Genomic DNA, 22,432 nt, shown 5'->3' with positions numbered 1-22,432 from the left:
TTTTTGGAACCCCACTCCTTTCCTGTACTTTCGTGCGTGATTGGTCTATCGACCTTTCCGGAAACATCCAAGTCACCAGTTGAGTATATTCTACACAATTTTAAACGAGTCCTCGATATATCTGTCTTGTTTTGAATCCGTGTTTGCTGTCGACGTCAGGAGAAAGTACTTTATACAGGCACGCCACATCTGGTCATCGTCTCGTGTTTTCTACACTGCTGAATTTTCCACCATCATGTCGAATCAAGAAGTCGCCATTGCTGTGTCGGACGCGGACGTCAATCGCGATCATGGTGGCGATGTCACCGGAACGCTGGAGTCAGTAGCACCCGATACACCACATGCTGGCGGAAGAATGGGTCTCTTTGCAAGACGCTCCACTGGCCCAGTTCAACCTCCCCCGGGCATCAATGTCACTGGATCATCCGCCAGTTTGGGAAGCAAGGTCAACTTTATGACAGATTCCACTGATGTTATCAAGACTCGTCCCGTAAGTTCCTCCCCCGTGTCTTTGGATTGACATTCTAGGCAGCACGTTGAAAACGATGTCTGGCGTGTTTCCATACACAGCTCAACCACTGTTTTTAACACACTACCATTTAACATAAGGACAACTCGATACTCAAAGTCAATCACAACCCATCATCTAATTGGACTAGTCAACGGAATCCATTGCTACAAGCTGCCAATACAAATAACAATAGCATGTCCCGAGACGGTTCACTACAAGCTTCAAACGGCCCCTCTCATCGGAGATCCAGTCTCACGGGCCTAGGAAATAAGATTTCAGTCATGGCAAGTCGAACACTATGGGCCAACGGTCCCGTCGATGATGACGAGAAGGACGATGACAGATATCCTGCAGAGAAACGGCAACAACAAAACGGCTCGAGAGGAAAACTTGCTGCAATGAGCAATACACATACTCCAAACCCAAAGATTATGGCTACCAGCAATATGAACGACAGGGAGGAGGACGATATGGATCAAGCAGAAGAACTCGCCAAATTCAAACAAATCAACTTGCAACAACGTGCACCGTCAACAAGTTCTTCTGCTGGATCGTTTAACGCCCAATACCCGAATGCTCGTGAATTATCAGAGACGCTGCTGATGAAGATTCAGGAAATGAAGTGGAGTCTGGCTGCTTTGGCCGCTAATTGTTTCTTGCTTTGGTTGGTGTCAAGTCTGCAGAATGGATTGCAAGTGCCGTTGGATGTATCCACTATTGGAACCGTAGCTAGTGTTGTCTGTGAAGTTGTATTGCTTATCGCAAACGTGCTTACTCTTATGGCCTTGAATGATGGTGCTTCCGCTTACTTTGGTACTGCTATTGACTTGTTGGTGTAATCAATCGGAGTCACTTGGTCTTACATTATATCCAAACAGGTTACTTGCTGGTTTCAAAACGCGGATTTTCATATGTAATTTGCGGATTTGCTCAAGCTCCACCATTCAGAAAATGGGGGTTTGCAAACCAACTGTCGCTCAATTCTTCATGTCGAGGTCTTTTGGCTAGAATCTCCTTACTATGGATGTTGGCTGAGATGCTCAAGTTAATGACTCCCATTAGTGCTACATCCTTGTAAGTACACTTTGTCAGGACACTTCAACACCATCACATCACAAATGACGGCAAAAGCCCAAAAACCTGGCATACTCAAATAATGTCTCCACCAAAACAGGTGGGGAGTGTCTCAACGAGTCGATCAAGGAAATATTGATTGCATTCTGTTTAAAGAACAAAATAATCCCGTGGATCGACTTTTCCCTACTGTAGACAGTGAAGCTGGCTTTGCCGAAAGTAGTTTCGGTTCAGCATTGGGCTACGTGCGATCTGAAGTCACCACACTAAACGTTACTACCTTCGTGATGGCACCACAAATTATTGGAGCTGTCAATGACGGCGATACGATTGTAGGTAGTGGATATACCACTGATATTTCAACATCTTGTACTTGTTCTCCGTCAATCAGTGCTGCCGGATTCCAAGCTGCTGGTGTTCCCTCTGCTGATGCTGCTACAGTATACGCTGATTATATGGCCATTACATCTTCTATGGGTCTCGCATCCGTTGTTAATTACAATGCCACTGCAGTCGTTATTCATAGTGCCCTTCTTGGAAGTGGGTTATGCGGTGAGTGATAATATTTGAAAACTCTGCTTGCCAATAGCGCATTTCCTAAGCCATCGCCGTATTTTTTTAGGTGGAATCAATCAAACCCAATTTACATTAATCTGTGAAACCACAATGAGCAACCATTCTGCTAGCACTATTCGAGTCTCTTACATGACTGACGGTGAGGACAAAAAAAGTTCGTTATCATTAGACAAATACTCATTGGTTTTTTATCTAGGCACCACGGCATCAGTTGCTCAAAGAAATGTTGACGTTTTAAGTATCGACTCAACAGCCAACATGACATGGGTGCAGACTGCCATGTATGCTATAATGGGTGGCAAATACTCGTCCATCAATCTCCTCCAAACGGTAAGCCAAGACGGAATAGTGTTTCAGTCTCGGCATTATTCTGACGAAACAACAAAATAGGTGCCTGGGACTCTAAACACATTAATGTGGTGGTAAGTGATCAGGAAGAAAATCATAGTTTGTATGATGAAAAGAGGCATTCAATTTTTTTCATGTGTTGTAGGACGTCCACTGATTTAGTCGCCATCAATCCCAATTACGTCGAAGCCGGTCTTGAAACTACCTTTTCATTACTGCTTCGTGCGGGGACTCAACGGACGTACACCACGCATGGCTCTTCTTGTATCCGAAACATACAAGTTGGCGGACAATCAATATTGCTGATGAAGAGCTACGGAGTCATTTCCACGGTCATATCGCTTTCGTTGCAACTTGTCTTCACCGTGATATCCATTCTCTGCTTCTTCCCTTGGCTATTTTCTTCCACACCTATTGGCCCCGGCGTGAGACTTGTGAAGGAAACTATCTACTCTAGTACTATGTGAGTTCCATTTGCACTGAAGGTTTTGAAACTGAAAAAGCAACATACTGACTCTTTTCGTCGTCACAGGTTGATGAACTCACCACTTGGAGAAGGATTACAGCAGTGCTCTAACGCTCAAAGTCATTCTATATGGCAAGCTTTGGACAAGACGTGTCGTATCGGAGAGGCGGTTACCACACTGGAAGAATTGGTTGGAAGATTGACATTGGTAAGAAATCACGTTTTGTCAGGAGTATTGAAGTTTCACGTTTATTCAACCAAACGTATTCTATTAAGGACAAGCCAAAGCTCGTGAGGGCGTTAACGAACGCTAAGTTATACCATTGATCCATTTCATCAAGTCAATGCAACACGTGGCAAGTAGTTGATCAGGTTATCATGACATCATTGTTATAAACTTTACAGGGAATAAAAAAAGGAAGGAGTTGACTCGTAAGTACCATTAAGCGTCGGTACACGTTGACAATAGCAAATGTCGTTGTAAATTGTAAAGAGTTGAAACAACATTGTAGTATATCAGGAAAGACAATTTTGCGGCGAGGCGATAGCAAGCTCGACTTTTAGTGTTATTTTGGATGATTCTTCGTAGTTGTAAAAGTAGGGCATCACCTGGCCGAATAGTCGTGAAGCTAGCTTTCAAAGTGACTGCTGGACTATCAAGACCAGTTTCATCATCCATCATCAACTCGAAAACGACCAGAAAGCCTACTAAAAAATCATCAAAATTAAATGCTCGTACCACAAAGCTGTCTCTCCAGCTTGGGGTAACCAACATCAACCATTTGCCAGCTTTGAATTTAGCTGACGTGTCAACACGTCAAGATGAAGCCAATACCATCATATCTAGCACGAACGTAAGTATAGAAACCGGCACTGATGAAGCTTCTAAGCTCCAAAGTCAAACGAAACTGGTTAGACAACAACTGGCAAAAGCTCAAGCTCTACATCCAAATGGTGTTGTGTTGCTTCAAGTTGGATCATTCTTTGAGATTGGAGATACGCCTGGATATCAACCGTACGTAGAAGAAGTCGCTCAAATTCTCAATTTGAGGATTGGACATAGAAGTCGACCTGTAAATAGTACTGAGGACAATCGAATTGTGGGGTTTCCGACCTCCAATTTACGGCGTTCAGTAGATATTTTGCTAGATCATGGAAAGACGGTTGTTATAGTCGAGCAGCGTGGACGGCATTCGACGAAAGCTCACTTCTTGAGGGAAGTGGCAAGAGTTGTTACGCCAGGAACGCCGTTAGAAGACTGGCAGGAATCTAAAGAGAATCATTTTCTCTTGTCGTGTCAGATACAAGATAATGTAGTAGGACTAGCGTGGGTAGATGTATCGACTGGAGAATTCTTCTTGGGTCGGTGTAAACTGTCTGAACTCGAGTCTGTAACTAGTCGCATCACTCCACGTGAAGTCTTGTTTGCCGAGAGCTCTAGATCCACCGACGCAATATCGTATATCAATGACTTGTCTAGTAGAACAGGTCTCGCTGTATCGTTTGTAGAAGATTCATTCTTTGATGCCAAACAAGGAAGTAAACGGTTGACTTCACTACTAGTCAAGGCTGATCCAACGAAATCTTTAGCTAAGCGTGCCAAACTCCCGACTACTGATGCCATACTACGGAAATATCATGATTCTCAAATTTCTGCCGCTGGTGCTTTACTGGGTTACGTGATTCGAAATTATGCAGGGGCAGAGCTTGTCTTTCAAACGCCGCTATCAATGGACGATGAAAACTGTATGGCTTTGGATGGATCTACCTTGCAGGCTTTAGAAGTCACCTCAACTTTACGAGAACGGAAACGAGTTGGAAGTCTTTTGCATGTATTAGATGAGACAGTGACAGCTGCTGGTGGACGGTTACTCACATCTAGGCTTCGTAAGTTTGACGTGAATCGCGCAAATATTACTGTTTACAAACCATAGTCTAACTTTGTTATAATAGGCAGTCCATCCACCTCTGAAGCAGAAATCAATCGTCGACTAGACCTAGTCGATTATTTTGCCAAAGACACACACTTGTGCGATGAGATACGATCATTATTACGAAACTGTAAAGATGTAGAGCGGGGCATTCAGCGTTTGCACGTTGATGCTACTTCACCGCAAGACTTTTCGAATGTTATACGGACATTAGCACAAATAGGCCAAGTCAAGGATATTCTGACTCGAAATATCGCTCCTCCCGCATTAAGTCACATCATCAGCAATATGGGTAGTTTTGAGCCACTTATAGAACAATACGATGGAATATTTGAGGAAGGCAAGCACGATGAAACAAGTATCTCGGAGGGCGGAATAGTGTCCCTTTCCTTCTCTCCAGATATCGCATCGTTGGATTTAAAGACGAAACAACTGCAAGACGAAAGACATGCTTTAGCTATTGAACTCTTGTCTCAGTATTCAATCAAACATGTAAAGAGCAATAGCAGCAAGGAAGCTGCAGCCTCTGTAATAGATTCAGAGATATTGAAGGTTGATCCAAGAGAAGGTCCTATAATAGATGTGTCTCGAACTCGCAGTGTGCCACCGAATGAGGTGGATGTGAATAGTGATGTTGATTGTAAACGAGTGTCGAGTATGGGTGGTATTGTCATGCGTCGATTGATGACTGCAAAAAGACTGAGATTTACTCACCCGGTAAGCTCTTTTTGGAATCTAGAACATTGTACAGGACAAAAAATATCTGGAATGTCGACGTCTTATCCTTTTTCACCATAGGCATGGACCGATTTGTACTCGAGGATTGGAGAGCTGGAGGCAAGAAGGATCGAAATTGAGCGGTCAATATTAAGAGATGCATGTGAAGAACTCAAGGGCTATACTCTTGCCATTGGAAGTGCTTCAAAAGCTATGGCTGAAGTTGATGTTTCAGTTGCATTGGGTATCTTAGCGCGTGAGAAACAATATGTGAGGCCTACTCTGGTGAATGAGTAAGTCCAGCTGTCATTTCGCGGAGGTCACGAACATATATTGGTGAGACAACTCCATTTCTTAAATTAGGGCCGTTCACGATGTCCAAGGTCAGTCAGGGTTGTATGTTTGCAGTAGCTGCCAAATTATCTGACGCTTTGCCTTAAAGGAGGTCGACATCCTGTAGTTGAGGTGGCTCAGCGTGAACGTGGAATTCAGGTCTGTACAATTCAGAACAGCATTTGACGGTGCGAACTGAGGTTTTCTTGTCTCACTCATTTTTAGTTTGTCAAGAATGACTGCTTCATTGGGAAAGAGTCCAGAATGTGGCTTCTGACTGGGGTAACGTACAGCACCAATTCACAAGCAATCATTCAGTATTGCTTTAACCTTTTTTTCTCTTTAGCCAAATATGGGCGGAAAGAGCACCTTTCTTCGACAATGGTAATATATTGAATGTTTTTGTCAAGTGTTTTGGCAAATCACTGAGCCAATTGCAAGTAGTGCGCTCATGTCCATAATGGCTCAAGCCGGAAGCTTTGTAGCAGCAGATTCTGCCCGTTTGGGTATAGTCGATGCTATCTTTTCAAGAGTGGGTGCTGCTGATGATCTTGGTAGAAATCAATCAACCTTTATGGTAGGATGTTGTTGGTGTACTAGTCGTCTACATTCAACAATCGACCGATCCGTGGTTTTGCCAGGTTGAAATGGAAGAGACTGCTACGATTCTGAAGAAAGCCACGAGCAAAAGTTATGTGATTATGGATGAAGTTGGTCGAGGAACCAGCACATTGGATGGGGTTGCTATTGCACATGCAGTTCTGGTTTATTTACGAGATCAGATACAATGTTGTGGAGTATTTGCCACACATTATCATGAGCTCGGATCCTCTGTTGGTGCTATCAACTCGAATAGTAAAGCGACGGTCGAGGGTGTCGCTAGTCATCATACTTCGATTCACGTTGACGAGGTAAAGCTTGTTGGAAGTAGAATGGAGTTTTGTCAAAGCAGCCTACGTTTCGCTTGAGACACTCGTTGAGATTAGAAGCATTTTCACATTTTTTTTTACCACACTCTTGAAGGATGGCCGGTATACCTATATATACAAGATAATGCCGGGGGTTATGAGCACATCTCATGGTATTGAAGTGGCTCGATTGGCAGGTAAGCACTTGGATGCGACCGTTTAGGCTTGGCTTGACATCAACATTCAATGTACCTAGGTTTGCCAGATCAAGTCCTTGACAAAGCCCAACAAGTAAGAGCAGAATTGGCATCATCCGCTGTATTTATGTAGAAAATTACATTTGTAGACTGTACATTGCCAAAACAAGAAAATTGCATTTCATGTGATCTTATAGCTGTTTTGAATTTGTCGCGTTTTTTTAGTTGTACATAGCGTGATCAGGCTTCTAAGATATCGCCAAAATTATTTGCGCTGTTGGATTCGAAAAATTTCCGACCTCGGGCTTCTTCAAACTCCTTCTTGACCGACTGAATTCTGTCAAGTTAAAAACGAATACGCAGGGCAAGGCAGAGCATTTGAAACCACTTTGGTAAGTGCAAGGAGAGAAGATGGACACTCATGCGCGACGGATTTCCATCGAAAACAAATCAATCTACTCTGCTTAACTCACACATCTCTCATCCACTTTGAATGTGTGATCTCACATTATTTCACGTCGTCAACCACTAGACAACAAGTACGAAGAATGAGAGAATACAAGCTGGTCGTGTTAGGTTCTGGAGGTGTCGGTAAATCTGCCTTGGTAGGTATCCACACTTAGATTTACTCTTGATAAAAAGTCGAGAATCGCGCCCATTCAAAGGCAATTGGGGGAGCGCGATCTGTTGACGACACAGGTGATGGGCATGTCTGTAGAGGATACCAGTCAATGAATTTATATTGAAATATGCAGACGGTGGTCTTATTCAGCTTGCATCTATCAGAGATCAAGTTTGGCAGTTGGGATATGAAACCATTGGGTGGTGTTTGTGAATAGCTCAGCAGGGCTCGCGAGACACTTGGATTTACTCAATTGCTACTCATATCAGCACAATCACACCTTTCCTAATCATCTGATCGCTCTATTAGACTGTCCAATTCGTACAATCCATCTTTGTCGAAAAGTATGACCCAACTATTGAAGACTCGTACCGTAAACAAGTTGAAGTTGATGGACAACAGTGCATGCTCGAAATCCTGGATACTGCCGGAACAGGTATATGGCTATATCATACATTTTTTGGTCATCAACTTTTGCTGATGATGTGTCCCATTTTCCTGACATTTAGAACAATTCACTGCTATGCGAGACTTGTACATGAAGAATGGTCAAGGCTTCATCCTTGTATACAGCATCACTTCTCAAGCCACATTCAACGATCTGGTCGAACTACGAGAGCAGATTTTACGTGTCAAGGATACCGACAAGGTACACAACACTACTTAAATCTATGAAATCAGAAGAAACTATATAGCATCGCTGACATTGACAAAAACAACATTTGATTGCAATTTAAATAACGATATCATGATGCAAAATAGGTCCCTATGGTGTTGGTTGGCAACAAGTGTGATTTGGAAGATGATCGTGTTGTGACCAAAGATCAAGGTCATGGATTGGCTGGTCAATGGGGTGGCTGCACATTCCTCGAAACCAGTGCCCGGAAAAAGGTCAATGTCGATGAAGTCTTCTTTGACCTCGTCAGACAAATCAACCGAAGCATGCCTGAAAAGGTAAGAATGCAAACAACAAAAACAACAATCAATACTACAACGTTGTTGAACATATTGATCCCTGTGACAATCACTGAAATGCTTGAAACGCAACTGACAATATTTTTTGCAAACTAGGACAAGGGCAAGAAGGAGAGGAAGGGAAAGTGCAACATCCTTTAATCGTATCGAATAGTCATCGCAAAACCACATTACCGAAAACCTCTTCAAACCTCTTCAACAAACAACACCAACACCCTTTTATCCACACCCTTGTTACTTGTCGTTTCTTTGTATCTTTTCTATGGCTGTTTAAAGTTTAAAAAGCTCGGTTTATTATATGGTTCCCCATCCTGTGATGTTTCTTATATATAAAAGTGATGATGATGAGGTTGGACATAAAGCAGAAAGGTCGACTTGTATAAACACTCAATAGCCAATCACCCCACTGGACCTTTTTATAGAAGCATCTTATTAACTTTTTCATATAAAAACATCACACTTAAAATCAAAATTATTTAACTTGAGAATCAATGTGTTTGTGTGTATTTGTGGAAACGTTGGTTCACTATTACTACTTTGGGGGATGTGGGGTAATGCGAAATAATATGGAAGAGTAAAGAAGCTCACATGCTCACAGTTATGACATCCAAGAGGCTTCAGGTGGAGGAGCCCATTTAGTGGTGACCTGTTTATCGAAGACAGCGTTAGGTTTTGAAATGGGTAATGAAATGTTTTTTGCAAATGGGTAATGCAATGTTTGGCAAAACTTGAAAAACAAACCTTCTTTCGATTTGTAAAGAACTCAATTCCACCTAAGCGTTCGTTATATAAAGTTCAACATCGGTCTATATCTCCATGAATTCTTGGCTTCCTTACCATCACCAGTGATGTCCATGTCTCCAAACTTACTGCGATTCCAACCACCAAAGGAGAATGGTTCTCGAGGAACACTACCACATAAAATGAAGTTCTCAATTCCAACACCATCAACAAATGCCTCCAGAAAAAGACTCACGGTACGCCAATGTTCACACCCAACATTCCGGCTGAGAAGTGAGCATTAAACCAGCTAGCCACACCTCCATTTTCGGTATAAATACATGCGGCGTTGCCATATGGATTGCCATTCTCAATTTCAATGGCTTCTTCCTTTGATTCACATTGATATATCGAGAGGACTGGACCAAACGCCTCTTCATGCAATAGACGGTCAGCCTTGCTGGAGTGAATTACTATTGTTGGTCCAACCCAGTTTCCTTCCTGTTGTGATGTACTCCAACCACGTCCATCCAGCACGATCTTTGCTCCTCCAGCTTCAGCTTCATTTATATATTTCAGGATCTTTGCTTGTGAAATCTTGTCAATGACGGGACCGAGTTTTCCATTTGTTTGGCCAGGTTGGATGGCTTTCGACTTTTCAATGATCTTGTCTAGTAGGGGTTGTGCTGGTCCCAATGTTAGTAGGACTGAGGCAGCCATGCATCGTTGACCGGTGCATCCTGTATAGCTGATGGGAACAAACCAAGGCTTAATTCGTGTCCAGAATGTTGTCGCAATCGTAACGGAGTTTACCTTGCGACGACATCCGACGAAGTCATTTCAATGTTGCAATCAGGAGCAGCAACAAGATGATTCTTTGCGCCACCGAGAGCGAGTACCTGTTGTGGAAAATATTTGTGTCATTCAATGATTTCTAAGATGTTGGATGATGAAGTGGCGTACACGTTTGTTTAAGGCACGAGCTCGCTTTGCGACGATTTCAGCGACGGGAGTTGATCCAACAAAGGTGACTCCAACCACATCTTTGTGGTCAATCAATGCTGTGACGGCTAGCGAAGCAAAAACAAAATACGTTAGGCACTGGAATGGAGACTTCCATGGAGATTCGACTTACTTTCAGCTGTTCCATGAACAACGTTGAAAACACCATCTGGCAAACCAGCTTCCTTCAAAAGCTCTGCACATCTACACATGGTGAGTGGGACCTGCAAAAAAATGTGCAGATTTCGGTTAATACAATCTGCTGTTTTCTTTGATGCTCAACTGCATACCTTTTCACTTGTCTTCAAGATAAATGTGTTGCCTGTTGCGATTGCAATAGGCATAGTCCAATGAGGCACCATCGCAGGAAAGTTGAATGGTACGATTGACACGACGACGCCCAACGGAGACCTTCTATCTTCACAAAAGACACCTCGCGAAACTTCCAAGATCTTTCCTTGCATAAGCTGAGGAAGAGATATCTATTGAGCAGGGCCCGCAGAAGGTGTTAAAATTTTATTTGGTCCGATGTATTATGGCACATTGCAATATGCTGTTGAAGCTGTTGAGCTAAAACTGTAACATGGACGACCAGCACTTGAAAAGGACAACAGTGAAAAGCATATGCAAACTCACACTGTATTCGACAGTCTCGTTGGCCTTTGAAAGTTCCTGTAAAGCTTCAAGCTTGTTCTTTCCATGCTCCAATACAATCAGATCGGCCAGCTCATCAGCGTGCTTGATGACCAGCTGGTGATAACGCATCAGAATCTGTACTCGATCTAGTATAAATCGGATTACTTTTGGTCAGCAAAGCGAGTGATGCGTCCACAGTCACTAACAAACCTTTGACAGTTCTTGCACTCCATGACACGAATGCCTTCTTTGCAGCTGATACAGCTTGATTCACATCTAAAGAAAGGAGATTGAGTTCGAATGGTTAGCTCGCGACTCCAAAATGTTCAACATAACAAAAACGATGACAATCAATGCCAGATCTTTATCACACCGTCAACGCTCGAGACAGGTACCATAGCAATAATTTTCCCCGTTGCTGGACAGGTAACTTCTTCCAAGCTGCTGGTAGACGCTGCAGCAGAGACAGGCGCACCGTCAATCCAATTTTGGACGATTTTGGGTGTGGATGAGAGTTCCTCCGCGAGACTTGGAGACATATCTAATAATGAACTTGTGTTGGCTTTCTGATATTGACTGTTTGGTTGAGATTTCTTGATGTTCTGTTGCTTCTTATTTGGTGGAGATCGATGTGTGGAGAAGTTGAAATAGCTCTTAAAGCAACCGATCATCTTCTTTCGGACGAAGCGCATTCTTTAACGCGTTTAAACTATATTCAAGATTCTTTTTTTGGATTTACTTGCGATGACCACCAATAGTCTGTTATTGAGCGTAATAATATCTCAAGCAAACGTTTTATATAGACGATCACCGGCGTCTCCAAGTCCAGGTACTAACGATAATTGATGAGATTGAGATTTTAGGACGAAAAGGGCCGAAAGAAAAGATTCAATTACCTATGTAGCCGTGATCATTCAATTCCTCATCCATCGTAGCCACAAACAAGTCGACATCAGGATGAGCATCCCTGAATGCGTTGACTCCTTGCGATGAAGCACATATACAACACAGTTTGATTCGTTTTAGTCCCCAGTCTTTGATTATGCTGACGGCTGCGATGGCTGACCCAGCTGTGGCCAACATTGGGTCCACCACTATTCCCACGTCTACATTGCATTCAGATGGTAGCTTGTTGTAGTATTCGACTGGTAATAGTGTAGTCTGTTTTGGATAAGTAACGGTAGGGGTCACAACATTGAACAAGCAGTTGATTGTCGCACCTTTTCACGATAGAGACCCAGATGGTGTACTCTGGCCGCGGGCATCATTGTTTGGAATCCTTCAACCATACCAAGACCAGCTCTGAGGATTGGGAATATGGCAATCTTATCTGCCAGCTTTACACCTTGAAAGGGACCGACAGGAGACTCAAGCTAACAGAGAGTTGTACTTTAAGTCAGTTTAAAGTAACAGACGATGGCTTACAATGAATTCAACGAAACAGAACTAGTCATGTCTGACACAAATTCACTGTGTGATGATGATGGCGCAAAGGACAATACACAGGCGGTGCAGGTGCAAGTAAGAGCACATACCATTTTAGTTTGCATCAAATCCAGGCCAGCGGTGCATTCATAAGCCAACATGAGCGAAATCTCGAAAACAATCTCACGAAACTGCTTTGGTTTGACTCTTCTGTCTCGAAGCAATGATATTTTGGCAGCACATAAAGGGTGGTTGACCACTTTGAATACCGTGGTTGATACAACTTCAGTCTTTGATGCCATATCTCTTACTCTAACACCCTGTTTGAAATGTGCTGTTTGTTGCAAGTGTCGGCAAGAGCGCATGTGCAAGAGGCACCGAGCGATAAAACGAATGAATATCAGATCTTGAACAATAACGCGTGACGACACGTACAATCGCCTTCGTCTTCGGTATTCCCCCCACTTCGCCCCATCGATTCGTTTTGTTGGAAATTCTCAACTCACAAAATACGCCAACAGCAGACAAGACAGACAACGGCCAACAACGTCCTTGTAAAAAATACTCGTCAAATATGAGTTCACTAGGGTCAGCATTGGAGCAGATATTGGGTGCGATTGCTGATGTGAAGAAGGACCAGACTGCATTACTCACAAAGGTGTGATTTGCTCTGTTATAGACTCGATGTGGTTACTGACAACTTGTCACGTTAGGTGGAGCACTATCAAAGAGAGAATCGGGACGAATTCAGAAGACTCTCCTCATCCACTACTCCACAACCAAACGCTTCTCCAAAACAAAAGGTGCTTTCAAATGGTGAGTCTTATGATTTCAACACCCCATCATAAAGGTCAAAGGGAAGACCAAGACTTGTTGATTTATGAAGAAAATAACCACATTCTTGTTGTTGGAAATCCTACCATCACCGCCCTACCCAAAATGTCGGTTCCAAACTTCAGGACCATGCTGACAACTTGCATTCATTAGAGAAATACGTCGACAGTGATGGAGAAGACGATACAGAGTCTGTCGTATCGCTGACATCTAGGCCACCGCCTGCATCTGGAAGTCCCTCTTCAAAAGGTTCTGGTCTGCCGCCTTTATACAACCACAGGTAACCAATCTATTGCTGACACTCCTCCAATCGTACAATGACTGTCTACAGTAACTAACTTTTCCCTCTGCTTTTGCCGTTGTTGATATAGAGGTGTGTGATTTGTTGATCTTCCACAAGAAATGACTTTTTTTGTTTGTTTCTGGTACAAGATCGACGAAACAAACAGTCTAACGGCTTACTTTGTTTCTCTCTCGAAAGTGATTTTAACCACGTATCCGGGTCAGGCGGGCATAAGTCCAGTACCTTTAAGTTGGGGTGCCTCTGATCCAAAGATTCGAGGTCCAATAGTAGCCTCTCGCTATCCAGGTTCCATCAAATACAGGAATGCTGTTGGAGCACATGGTGGATCGTATTCTATATACAGAGCACTAGCCATCGCCATACGTGAACTCGAACCAACACACAAACCAAATCTAACAAATACAGAACCTGTTACACGTATTGGGCCACACAAGACATGGCTTGATCCAACAAAGATTGTATCTTTAGATCCATGGGGACATGTAGTTAGTCAAGTATTTGCCAAACAACTTGCTGATGGACTGGACATTCGACCTACCATTGCCATCACAAAAGCACATATGAAGATGCTAGAACTAGAAGCTAGCGTGAAATCAGGATCGCTCAAAGTGGATGGTGACATAGTAGTCAATGAGCAAGGAGAGCTGAATGTCATCAAAGGTGCTGTCGATCCTGTATGGTACCTTCCAGGAGTTGCTGCTCGATTTGGAGTAGATGAAACCACCCTCAGACGAGCCTTGTTTGAAGATACAGGTGGAATGTATCCAGAACTCATTACCAGACCAGATCTCAAAGTATTCTTGCCGCCCATTGGAAACTTGAGTATATACATCTTTGGAAATCCCGAATTCTTGTCAAATCCAGATAAGGAATTGACTGTACGAGTGCACGATGAATGTAACGGGTCTGATGTATTTGGATCAGATATTTGCACTTGTCGTCCATACTTGATTTATGGAATTGAGGAAGCAGTCAAGGCTGCTCAACGTGGTGGTGTAGGATTGATTGTCTACTTTAGAAAAGAAGGTAGAGCATTAGGTGAAGTGACCAAATATCTAGTATATAATGCCAGAAAACGAGCAGAAGGTGGTGATACAGCCCAAAACTACTTTTTGAGAACCGAAAACATTGCAGGAGTCAAGGACATGCGATTCCAAGCCCTCATGCCTGATGTACTTCATTGGTTGGGAATCACCAAGATTGACAATATGATTTCAATGTCCAATATGGTAGGCAGCTGAAGAAGAGCTTGAAGATTTTTGAAGTTCAAGATTCAGGCTCAGAGCACTCAGTTTTTTTAACAATAGAAATATGATGCCATTGTACAATCTGGAATCAAGATATTGAAGAGATATGAGATTCCTGCAGGCATGTTACCACCAGACTCTCAAGTAGAGATTGACGCGAAAATAGCCAGTGGATACTTTAGTCTGAATCAGACTCCCATCAATCTCGCTGACACAAAAGGAAGGAGTTGGTATGTTCAAACGCTCTGTGTGCACAAAGTGTTGGGTGTCGATTGTTTTGATCCAATTTGGATGATGCTTGGCAACACACTCACGTTTTCGTCATCTAGGGACGATTTGGAACATTAAAAAATCTGTCCTTTGTCTCTTCGTTTATTATCGTAGACTTTGCTCAATCAACAATATCAATATAGTAATCAAATACGAATGCTGTTCTACCTCACGCTTTATGGAAATGTTGGACTCGGATGAACGTGAACATAATTATTGCGACCAAAGCCGCGTAAAAACACGTTAAAAGCTCCTGTTCAGTGCACCAGGTGTCTGCGAAACGGTTGGCTCGTTGTCTTGTTTCGTATCACGACAGAAATTACTCACAACCGTCATTTCCGAAGGAGACGGACTAATACCTAACCAGCCCAAGTGTTATATTCCAGAGATCCTATTCGCTATGGTTCTGGAATCGGTTTTCAAGTCGCTGGCAGAGGGGAAAGGCACCAAGTAAGTGTGCTTGTGAATGTTGAGTCGATGGGTTTTTTGGGAGCGGAGGATTACAACTATGCATGAGGAATTATCTATTATTGAGGAAGGTATTCAAGTTGAGCTCTCGCTGTGCGCTTGAAGCTCATTGCTCGCGTCAGTGCAGGGCTCCTTGAAAACTTTGAAAACATGAAAATCTAAATATCAACTACGGCTTGATATGACGCTTACTGGCAACCGATCATTCAACTCGATCCCTTTTATAATGTAATACTGATATCAACATCAATTTCCAGGATCATGGACTGGTCTTTCAAGAATCAGGCAGTCTTGTTTGCTCCTGAAAATGCATTCTCGAGGAAACGGAAACGCGGAAAAGACACTACTCCACAGTCCGATTCGTACATATCTTAAGCTTTTCATTCACATTAACATTAGATTCTCACCATTTTGCAACTTTTAGAGAGTCAAAAATCATCATCTTTCAACCAAAGACTGCGGCCACGAATTTCACTCCTCAACACGTGTCAACGCTCAATACGACAACGTATCATGGAAGTCTAGATCCTGATCAAGCGTTCTGGGATGAACGTGGTAAAAATGTCGCTACCCTGGACTCATCGGGCAAATTCGTGTTATGGGGTGCTCCGCAGTACTCGAATGTTTGGCGTGCTTTAGGTGCAGTAGATGCTGGTAGCAGAGTCATGAAATTCAAATGGTTGCGATATGAAGAAGATTATATATCAACGTCACAATCGTTGGCCAGACCTGTGGTACGAAATAGTACCACTAGCAAGAACAAAAATAATGTAGAACCAATTGATTTGACATCGGATGATGATGGATCTGGTGCTAATGGTAAACATGGTCAGCCAAACCAAGAACCATTCTTTGTAAAAGGTCCGCTCATGGGCCCGAGAGGACCTGCAGCACCTAGCAAACCGGGCAGACTAGATGGATTTGTAGTGGTAACCGAAGACGGTAAAATAATACTGTATTTCCAAGATGCCTCGAATGTAGTTAGGTTTATAACAGCCACCATACCTGGTATGGAGAAACCACCCAACAAACCTTCGGCATCAGATCATGACAACCTGCCAACACCTGATAAATTGACACATGTGGATATATACTTGGCAGAATCTGATCACATGTTTTTGGCCATATATGGGCCGGGGACTAGTGAGAGATGTATATGGACGTATGATGTTGAAGTTGATATACGGACGGAGAGTATGATAATTCATCCTTCCGCTGTTATATCCGTGGCGTCGCCATTCATGAGTGATGGTAGTAGTGCAACCTCGGAACTAGCTACAGAGCTACCAGCATCGTCATCGTCGTCTGTCTTGTCACTACATGTCCTCAATCCAAAAACCGTGATTGCTACATTTGGTAGACTGGCGTCAGCATCTAGTAGCAGTAGTTACGATAGTGCAATGAACGCTGCTTCTGTTGATACGAAACCCGATGATAATGTAGCAACAACAGGTCAAGGTGCTGTTTGTGTTTGGGAACTAGTAGAAACCGATGCACCTCCTGGTGATGATGGAGGTATTTTTGGTCAAGATCGAGATGCGAAAATTATAACATGGGTACTAGTAGCTTCCCATGGAACTTTAAGCAGCTTTCCAACTGCTTTGACAACCATCCAGCCGTGGTATGCACCACCTGGAATCGAAATCAGTGCAGTCCTGGCCATTGGATATTCTGATGGTGCTTTAGAATTACTAGATTCAAAAACGCTCAAGAAGGCGTCGTTACTCGAATTTAGATTCGGACCACTAAAAAGTGAAGCGGATATGCCTCCTCCACCGCCTCGTAAACCAGCAACAGTAAAATGTGAAAGTGTCATACCAAACGGCCGATCTGTAGGATCTACTAGTAGTGTCGCTACTCTAGTTGACGCATTAAGAAGACCATCAGTTGTGATTCGTGAAGATCAATTCATGAACGATATGATGGACTGGTCGTCTGCAGAAGAAGTCAAGGCAGAGCAGCAACAGGACGTGGATGAAATATTTCAAAATCTGATGGAGTCTCCTGAAGCTGATGCTATCGCTGATGCCAAAGATATCGTCTCTAGTCTTGCCACCACCGTATTTAATGAACCTAGTCCTGCTCATACTGTGACTATTGATAGAGAACCATCCATAGCAGTACCACCAGTCAAGACTCCATGTCGAGTTGTGAATGCTGATATTATATTGGCCTTGTCTACTTCTCCTAATGGCGTCAATGTCATGGCTGTCCGACAGGATGCTTTATCACGGAAAATCAAGGTGGATATGGTTCCAATGGTGACGAGAGATGCTCCTGCAGCTCGAGGTAACGTACAAGGTGGTTCCCTGATTTCTTTGCTCCTGCTTACGAAGTTCGCCAACTTTGATTAGCTCATCCAGAAAAAGTCGTTAATGAATTGACTCGACAAGTCACTCTATCCATCCTCAACAACAAGGACGGGCAAGACTTGATTGATTTGATCCACGTCTTGTCTAAACGGCTGCCACTGTACGATCTACCAGAACTGGTTTTGGAACGTGTCTATTCCGTTATTGGAGGCGTATTGAGGCCCTTATCACCACATATCGCTAGTATCTTTCCGCATAATCCTGAATCATCAGAGATGAATGTGGAAAATCGTGTGATTGGATTTCAGTTATCGCTCTATCGGTAAGATATTAAGTGAGCATATGTTCGTTGTTTTTAGCCAGCCCCCTCTGATATTCTTGAAAATGCTCGTTGTAACTTTTTTCAGGTCTATTCCAACTCGTCAATGTCAATACTCGAATGCATTTGTAATGATTTCACTACATCATATTCTACGAACCTTCTTCCAATGCTGTAATGATACTTGGGATTCTAGGAACTCCTTGCTCAAGCTAGTCAAGGAGAGAACGTGTATCGATACTCAGAACATACCCATCACTATGCGGAAAGGTACGGCAAATCTTGGGAACTCCCAGCAAGGTTTTTTTGCTCAGTTCTGTTTCATCAAGTATACCCACTAACCACTCAAAACATTAGATTCATTACACTATTTTCTGCCTCTTGCTCGATGGGGTGTAGAATTGGTCTGTGTCCTCCTCCGAGAATTCTATATGACCGTCCATATTCGGAGACGTAAAAAGGAAGTGTTTCAAACTCCGGGCGTGTCTCAAACTCCGGGCGCAGCCGCTACTCCTACTCTTAATCCTGGAGTTCTATCGCCACAATCTGCTAGTGATGAAGCCAGGAGGCCTTGGAAGGGTGGTAAGTTGGGTTCTGTGTCGTGGTTCCCAAGATGAAATAATGCAATTCTCCCATCTCTTTTTTCTCCCTCACTCTCTAAGACTTTGAAAACCAAGACTTATTGACATCTCGACCAACAAAGCTGGCTTTATTATTCCATACTCCTACCAGGCGGCTCATCAAGGCTATCTTGTTTGCTGCGAGAATCTTCAAGTAAGTTTAGTTCAAAAAGCAAGGACTTTGAGCACTTTTCTCAATGAATGCTTCAATGCAGGATGCAATTGGGATTCAATATTGCCACCGTCAAGAATCAGTATCAGAGTGCTCATGCAAGCGCTCCCACTGCTCAACGGCAAAAGATACTTGAACAATTGAGAAACGACGCTAATTATTTGCAGCGTGCTGACCTCATATTCAGTCGTCCTCGTCTTAAACTGGAGGTGGCTCTATCTCTACTCTTTGATATTGACGATATTATAAGTCGGCCACGAGATATAGCCACCAGTAATTCCCTGAACCCACTCGATGTCTTGCCACCCGATACGAATTTAAGTGAAGCAGAAAGACGAGCAGCCTATGATTCCATGCTTATTCGATCTATAGTACCACCATCGTATGCCACGACTCTTCCGCTAGTTCGCCAAAAGTACGATGGACACTTTATACGCCTATTTAGCCCAATAGTAGCACCACCAAGACCTGCACCAGGTCAAGGTGTTCCACCACAGCCAGAAGACACAATGACGAATCTATCAGCTGCACTCATGTTGTTTGCCACGGATCAATCATGGCTGGAACTCAAACCCATGCCAGAACTTGACACGGTAGATGACTCCAACACTAGAGATGTTGAATCATTTCTCGTTGGTCAGCGGCAGCGATTTGATGTTTTATCGAAAACCAATTTTTGGTTTGCAAAGGGTATTCGACAATGTAATAGATGTGGGCATACGTCTGGTTGTGTTACGGAAAGTGCATCGACAGCGACTAGTAGTAGTGTTAGCAGTAATAATAGTAGTGGTGGGGAGACAGCAAGTGATGTGAAGTCATCACCCTTGAGTTTGATTCCAAACCCATTCAAGGGCCGACAGGTGCCTTGGGGTGATGAATTTGATGCTGCTTGTATATGTGGTGGTTCTTGGAAGCAGTTAGCATCGCTGAACGTATAGAGGAGACAAGGTAGAGCCCGCAAAGTATAATTATCAAAGCAACCCAAAGTGTAATAATAATAATCATCATAGAGGGACCCATTGTGTTTCTTACAATGCTATGTATATATGGTGGGAATGTACAAAACACAGATATGCAAAGGTGTTGTAAATATAACGATAAATATTTTTGGATGCCGAAATTTTCATAGTTCTGCCTTGGCCCTTGGCAGTTTGACACGGATTGGCCCTTCGTAAATGGCATGAGCCGAGTCAGCAAACAGTTCGAGAGCTGAGAGTCTTCCTCCATAAGCTTTGGAGATTCCTGTTTTGTTGAGGAGGATGAGTCAACATAAAGATAAATGGATTATCATTGATTTGTTCCGATTTATGAAGATGCAATAGTTTCCCTCTTGTGCAGTGTCATGAAAAATGTAGAAACAAAACATACCAACATCGATCAGAACGACGCGACCTCCTGTGTTCAAGAAAATGGGAAGGGATTCAGCAAAGAAAAAAAGAAACAACATATCAGCTCAATTGACGCACTACATCTCGATTTTATGCCAGCTAGTTGTGGTGTATGCCCAACGACCATCCGCCTGGCATTCATTTCTCTCAAGGCCTCAGTCAACTTGGAGCAGATGGTCTTTTCATCTTCTTGGGCATATGATCTATAGAGCACAAACGTAGGTGAGCTTCTGATTTCATTTTTTTTCCTTGACACAAGGAGTGACCTGTCCCACAAAGGGCCATCAGCACCGAATACAGGGTTGAGACTGCCTTCTTCTGGAGTCTAAATAAAAAAATGTATCGAGTTTCAGTTGTGGGACTGTTTGGTGAAGTGAAAAAAAAACGCAACAATAGAACGGAAATACGCTTACACGAGAGAAAAGACTCCTCCTGGCGCTTTGATTGATCGTGCTTATCCCAACTTTGGCCCAATGAGGGGTGATACCGCCATGGCAAAAGACGGTGCCGTTGACTATTAAAATGAACCTGTTTCAGATAAAGGTCTGAAGTTTTCATCTTCATAGTTCAAATACCCTTTGCCACTAGATCTAGCGATCGTAAATATTGGCCGAGATCACCAGACGTGCTAAAGTCTTTTGCTCGGGGTTCACGGCCACCGAAAGACGCAAAGTCTTCTTCTGTGACGTATCGAAGGTCGTTTTGCATGTTCATAACCTTTGATGCAAATTAGCGAACGAGAAATATGTGACAGAAACAATGAAGCTCAGAAGCCTACTTCGTGATTCCCCAGTAGAGCTACAACATCAGAGCCAAATTTAGGTGCTTCATATGTTAGCCTCCTCATTAAAGCAAAGAGTTCCTTGGTGTCAGGTCCTCGGTCTACGACATCACCAGTCTGTACAAGGGTAGTATCTAGTTCAAGATGTATCGAAATAAGAAAGAGATTACTACGTGTTTGTTGAGAGCATTCGTCCTCACTTTGAGCAATCCATTCTCTGTTGTCATCAATGATGCCAGCAAATTTGAGAACTTTGAGGGTATTAGGCAGGTCTGAGTGGAGATCGCCAACAGCAATGATGCGTCTGTTAAGCGAATGTACAGCGTTGGAGTTTAGCGGTTGTTTTGCAAAACACCAAATGCGATGTTGATCTCGAATGCCATGACAGCGAGACGGCTTCCACATACCTTGGAGGAGAAGGATCAATATCAGCAGAATTCAGTGAAGAGTCGTCATTATGAATTTTGACTTGATCGAGGATTACAGGAGGAGGAACAATGTCTGGTTTGAAGATGACTTCCTGACCAAACAAGTCCATAGCTTTATGAGGATTGTATACAAAGAACACCAGAACTGATATTAGCATCCCAAAAAGTGCGATTTTCCACATGATCAAGTCTCCTTTCACCCGATCGTCAGAGCGTTCGAAATCACCTGTAAATGTTGCGCATCGCGATCAGGCAGAAGGCACTTCAAACGTCATCATCCAGATACTCCTTTGGAGCCAGTATTCATTCAAAATTCCTCGCGTCAATCGCGTTTCTATGTTGTCTAAGTGCCTCACTTCGATCGCGTAACTCGCATCACCAAAGGTCTCACCTCCTCCCTCTCAAGTACACATCGAAATACCTGGAGAGACACGAGACACTTAAGCTCTATGCTATTATATCTGTAATACAGGATACAGGTACAGGAGCTACTTGAGTAGAAGCCTTTGAACCTATTCGGACTTTTGACTGCGGGCTTGCGTCCAGCTGTAGTTCCAGCATTGGGTGCACCTGATTCTCCCTAGGCCTTCCTGTACTGTGGTCTCATCGTTGTCGTAGCAGGTTATGGTTTTTTTTTCTGGAAGTTGGTGCAATTCGAGCATAGTTTGTAGTTATAGCATTGCGACACTTGTATGAAAAATCACTTTATTTTATTTGCAGCCTATTACGCGTCAAGAACGTGGCGTACGTACAGAAGATCAAGTGGTGGATCGAATGGCAGTCCTTTGATGTTTTTCATCACATTCATAAGAGCACACTTCATTACTTAGAACTGGCGGACATGCTGC

At 43.2% G+C, this 22,432-nt stretch overlaps 7 protein-coding genes across 7 annotated transcripts; 4 read left to right on the top strand and 3 right to left on the bottom strand.

Moving 5' to 3' along the window:
- Positions 1–235: 235 nt before the first annotated feature.
- Positions 236–7,194, top strand: SmJEL517_g05674 (uncharacterized protein; the record flags this gene model as incomplete). The annotated part of the gene is made up of 21 exons (XM_031171600.1): positions 236–490; positions 610–1,324; positions 1,390–1,585; positions 1,686–2,137; positions 2,208–2,300; positions 2,358–2,491; positions 2,552–2,583; positions 2,655–2,972; positions 3,042–3,183; positions 3,798–3,829; positions 3,892–4,862; positions 4,929–5,623; positions 5,705–5,916; positions 5,987–6,006; positions 6,066–6,115; positions 6,182–6,238; positions 6,303–6,340; positions 6,401–6,533; positions 6,598–6,867; positions 6,980–7,061; positions 7,121–7,194. 21 exons carry the CDS (start codon positions 236–238, stop codon positions 7,192–7,194), a joined length of 4,971 nt encoding a protein of 1,656 aa, XP_031022433.1.
- Positions 7,195–7,609: 415 nt separating this feature from the next.
- Positions 7,610–8,799, top strand: SmJEL517_g05673 (uncharacterized protein; the record flags this gene model as incomplete). Its single annotated transcript, XM_031171599.1, has 5 exons — positions 7,610–7,666; positions 7,993–8,119; positions 8,193–8,332; positions 8,446–8,637; positions 8,755–8,799. 5 exons carry the CDS (start codon positions 7,610–7,612, stop codon positions 8,797–8,799), a joined length of 561 nt encoding a protein of 186 aa, XP_031022426.1.
- A 457-nt stretch (positions 8,800–9,256) lies between these two features.
- On the bottom strand, positions 9,257–11,555 carry SmJEL517_g05672 (uncharacterized protein; the record flags this gene model as incomplete). The annotated part of the gene is made up of 11 exons (XM_031171598.1): positions 9,257–9,304; positions 9,400–9,431; positions 9,496–9,569; positions 9,635–10,126; positions 10,192–10,277; positions 10,342–10,448; positions 10,514–10,604; positions 10,671–10,862; positions 11,017–11,162; positions 11,227–11,292; positions 11,390–11,555. The coding sequence occupies 11 exons, from the start codon at positions 11,553–11,555 to the stop codon at positions 9,257–9,259; spliced, it is 1,500 nt and encodes a 499-aa protein (XP_031022427.1).
- Positions 11,556–11,798: 243 nt separating this feature from the next.
- On the bottom strand, positions 11,799–12,743 carry FUR1 (uracil phosphoribosyltransferase; the record flags this gene model as incomplete). The annotated part of the gene is made up of 4 exons (XM_031171597.1): positions 11,799–11,848; positions 11,913–12,177; positions 12,237–12,389; positions 12,552–12,743. The coding sequence occupies 4 exons, from the start codon at positions 12,741–12,743 to the stop codon at positions 11,799–11,801; spliced, it is 660 nt and encodes a 219-aa protein (XP_031022428.1).
- A 272-nt stretch (positions 12,744–13,015) lies between these two features.
- On the top strand, positions 13,016–15,174 carry RIB1 (GTP cyclohydrolase II; the record flags this gene model as incomplete). Its single annotated transcript, XM_031171596.1, has 6 exons — positions 13,016–13,099; positions 13,155–13,257; positions 13,429–13,530; positions 13,757–14,808; positions 14,887–15,056; positions 15,156–15,174. 6 exons carry the CDS (start codon positions 13,016–13,018, stop codon positions 15,172–15,174), a joined length of 1,530 nt encoding a protein of 509 aa, XP_031022429.1.
- Positions 15,175–15,825: 651 nt separating this feature from the next.
- On the top strand, positions 15,826–19,925 carry SmJEL517_g05669 (uncharacterized protein; the record flags this gene model as incomplete). Its single annotated transcript, XM_031171595.1, has 7 exons — positions 15,826–15,926; positions 15,989–17,853; positions 17,919–18,198; positions 18,284–18,465; positions 18,553–18,777; positions 18,858–18,969; positions 19,031–19,925. The coding sequence occupies 7 exons, from the start codon at positions 15,826–15,828 to the stop codon at positions 19,923–19,925; spliced, it is 3,660 nt and encodes a 1,219-aa protein (XP_031022446.1).
- A 185-nt stretch (positions 19,926–20,110) lies between these two features.
- SmJEL517_g05668 (uncharacterized protein) lies at positions 20,111–21,694 on the bottom strand (the record flags this gene model as incomplete). Its single annotated transcript, XM_031171594.1, has 8 exons — positions 20,111–20,229; positions 20,356–20,382; positions 20,454–20,578; positions 20,642–20,700; positions 20,789–20,889; positions 20,951–21,092; positions 21,154–21,460; positions 21,564–21,694. The coding sequence occupies 8 exons, from the start codon at positions 21,692–21,694 to the stop codon at positions 20,111–20,113; spliced, it is 1,011 nt and encodes a 336-aa protein (XP_031022445.1).
- Positions 21,695–22,432: the final 738 nt, after the last annotated feature.

This window comes from Synchytrium microbalum (genome assembly GCF_006535985.1).
Source record: "Synchytrium microbalum strain JEL517 chromosome Unknown SmJEL517_scf0054, whole genome shotgun sequence".
Classification (NCBI taxonomy): Eukaryota; Fungi; Chytridiomycota; class Chytridiomycetes; order Synchytriales; family Synchytriaceae; genus Synchytrium; species Synchytrium microbalum.
Note: the sequence above shows the minus strand (reverse complement) of the source record. Positions and strands in the feature narration are given on the sequence as shown.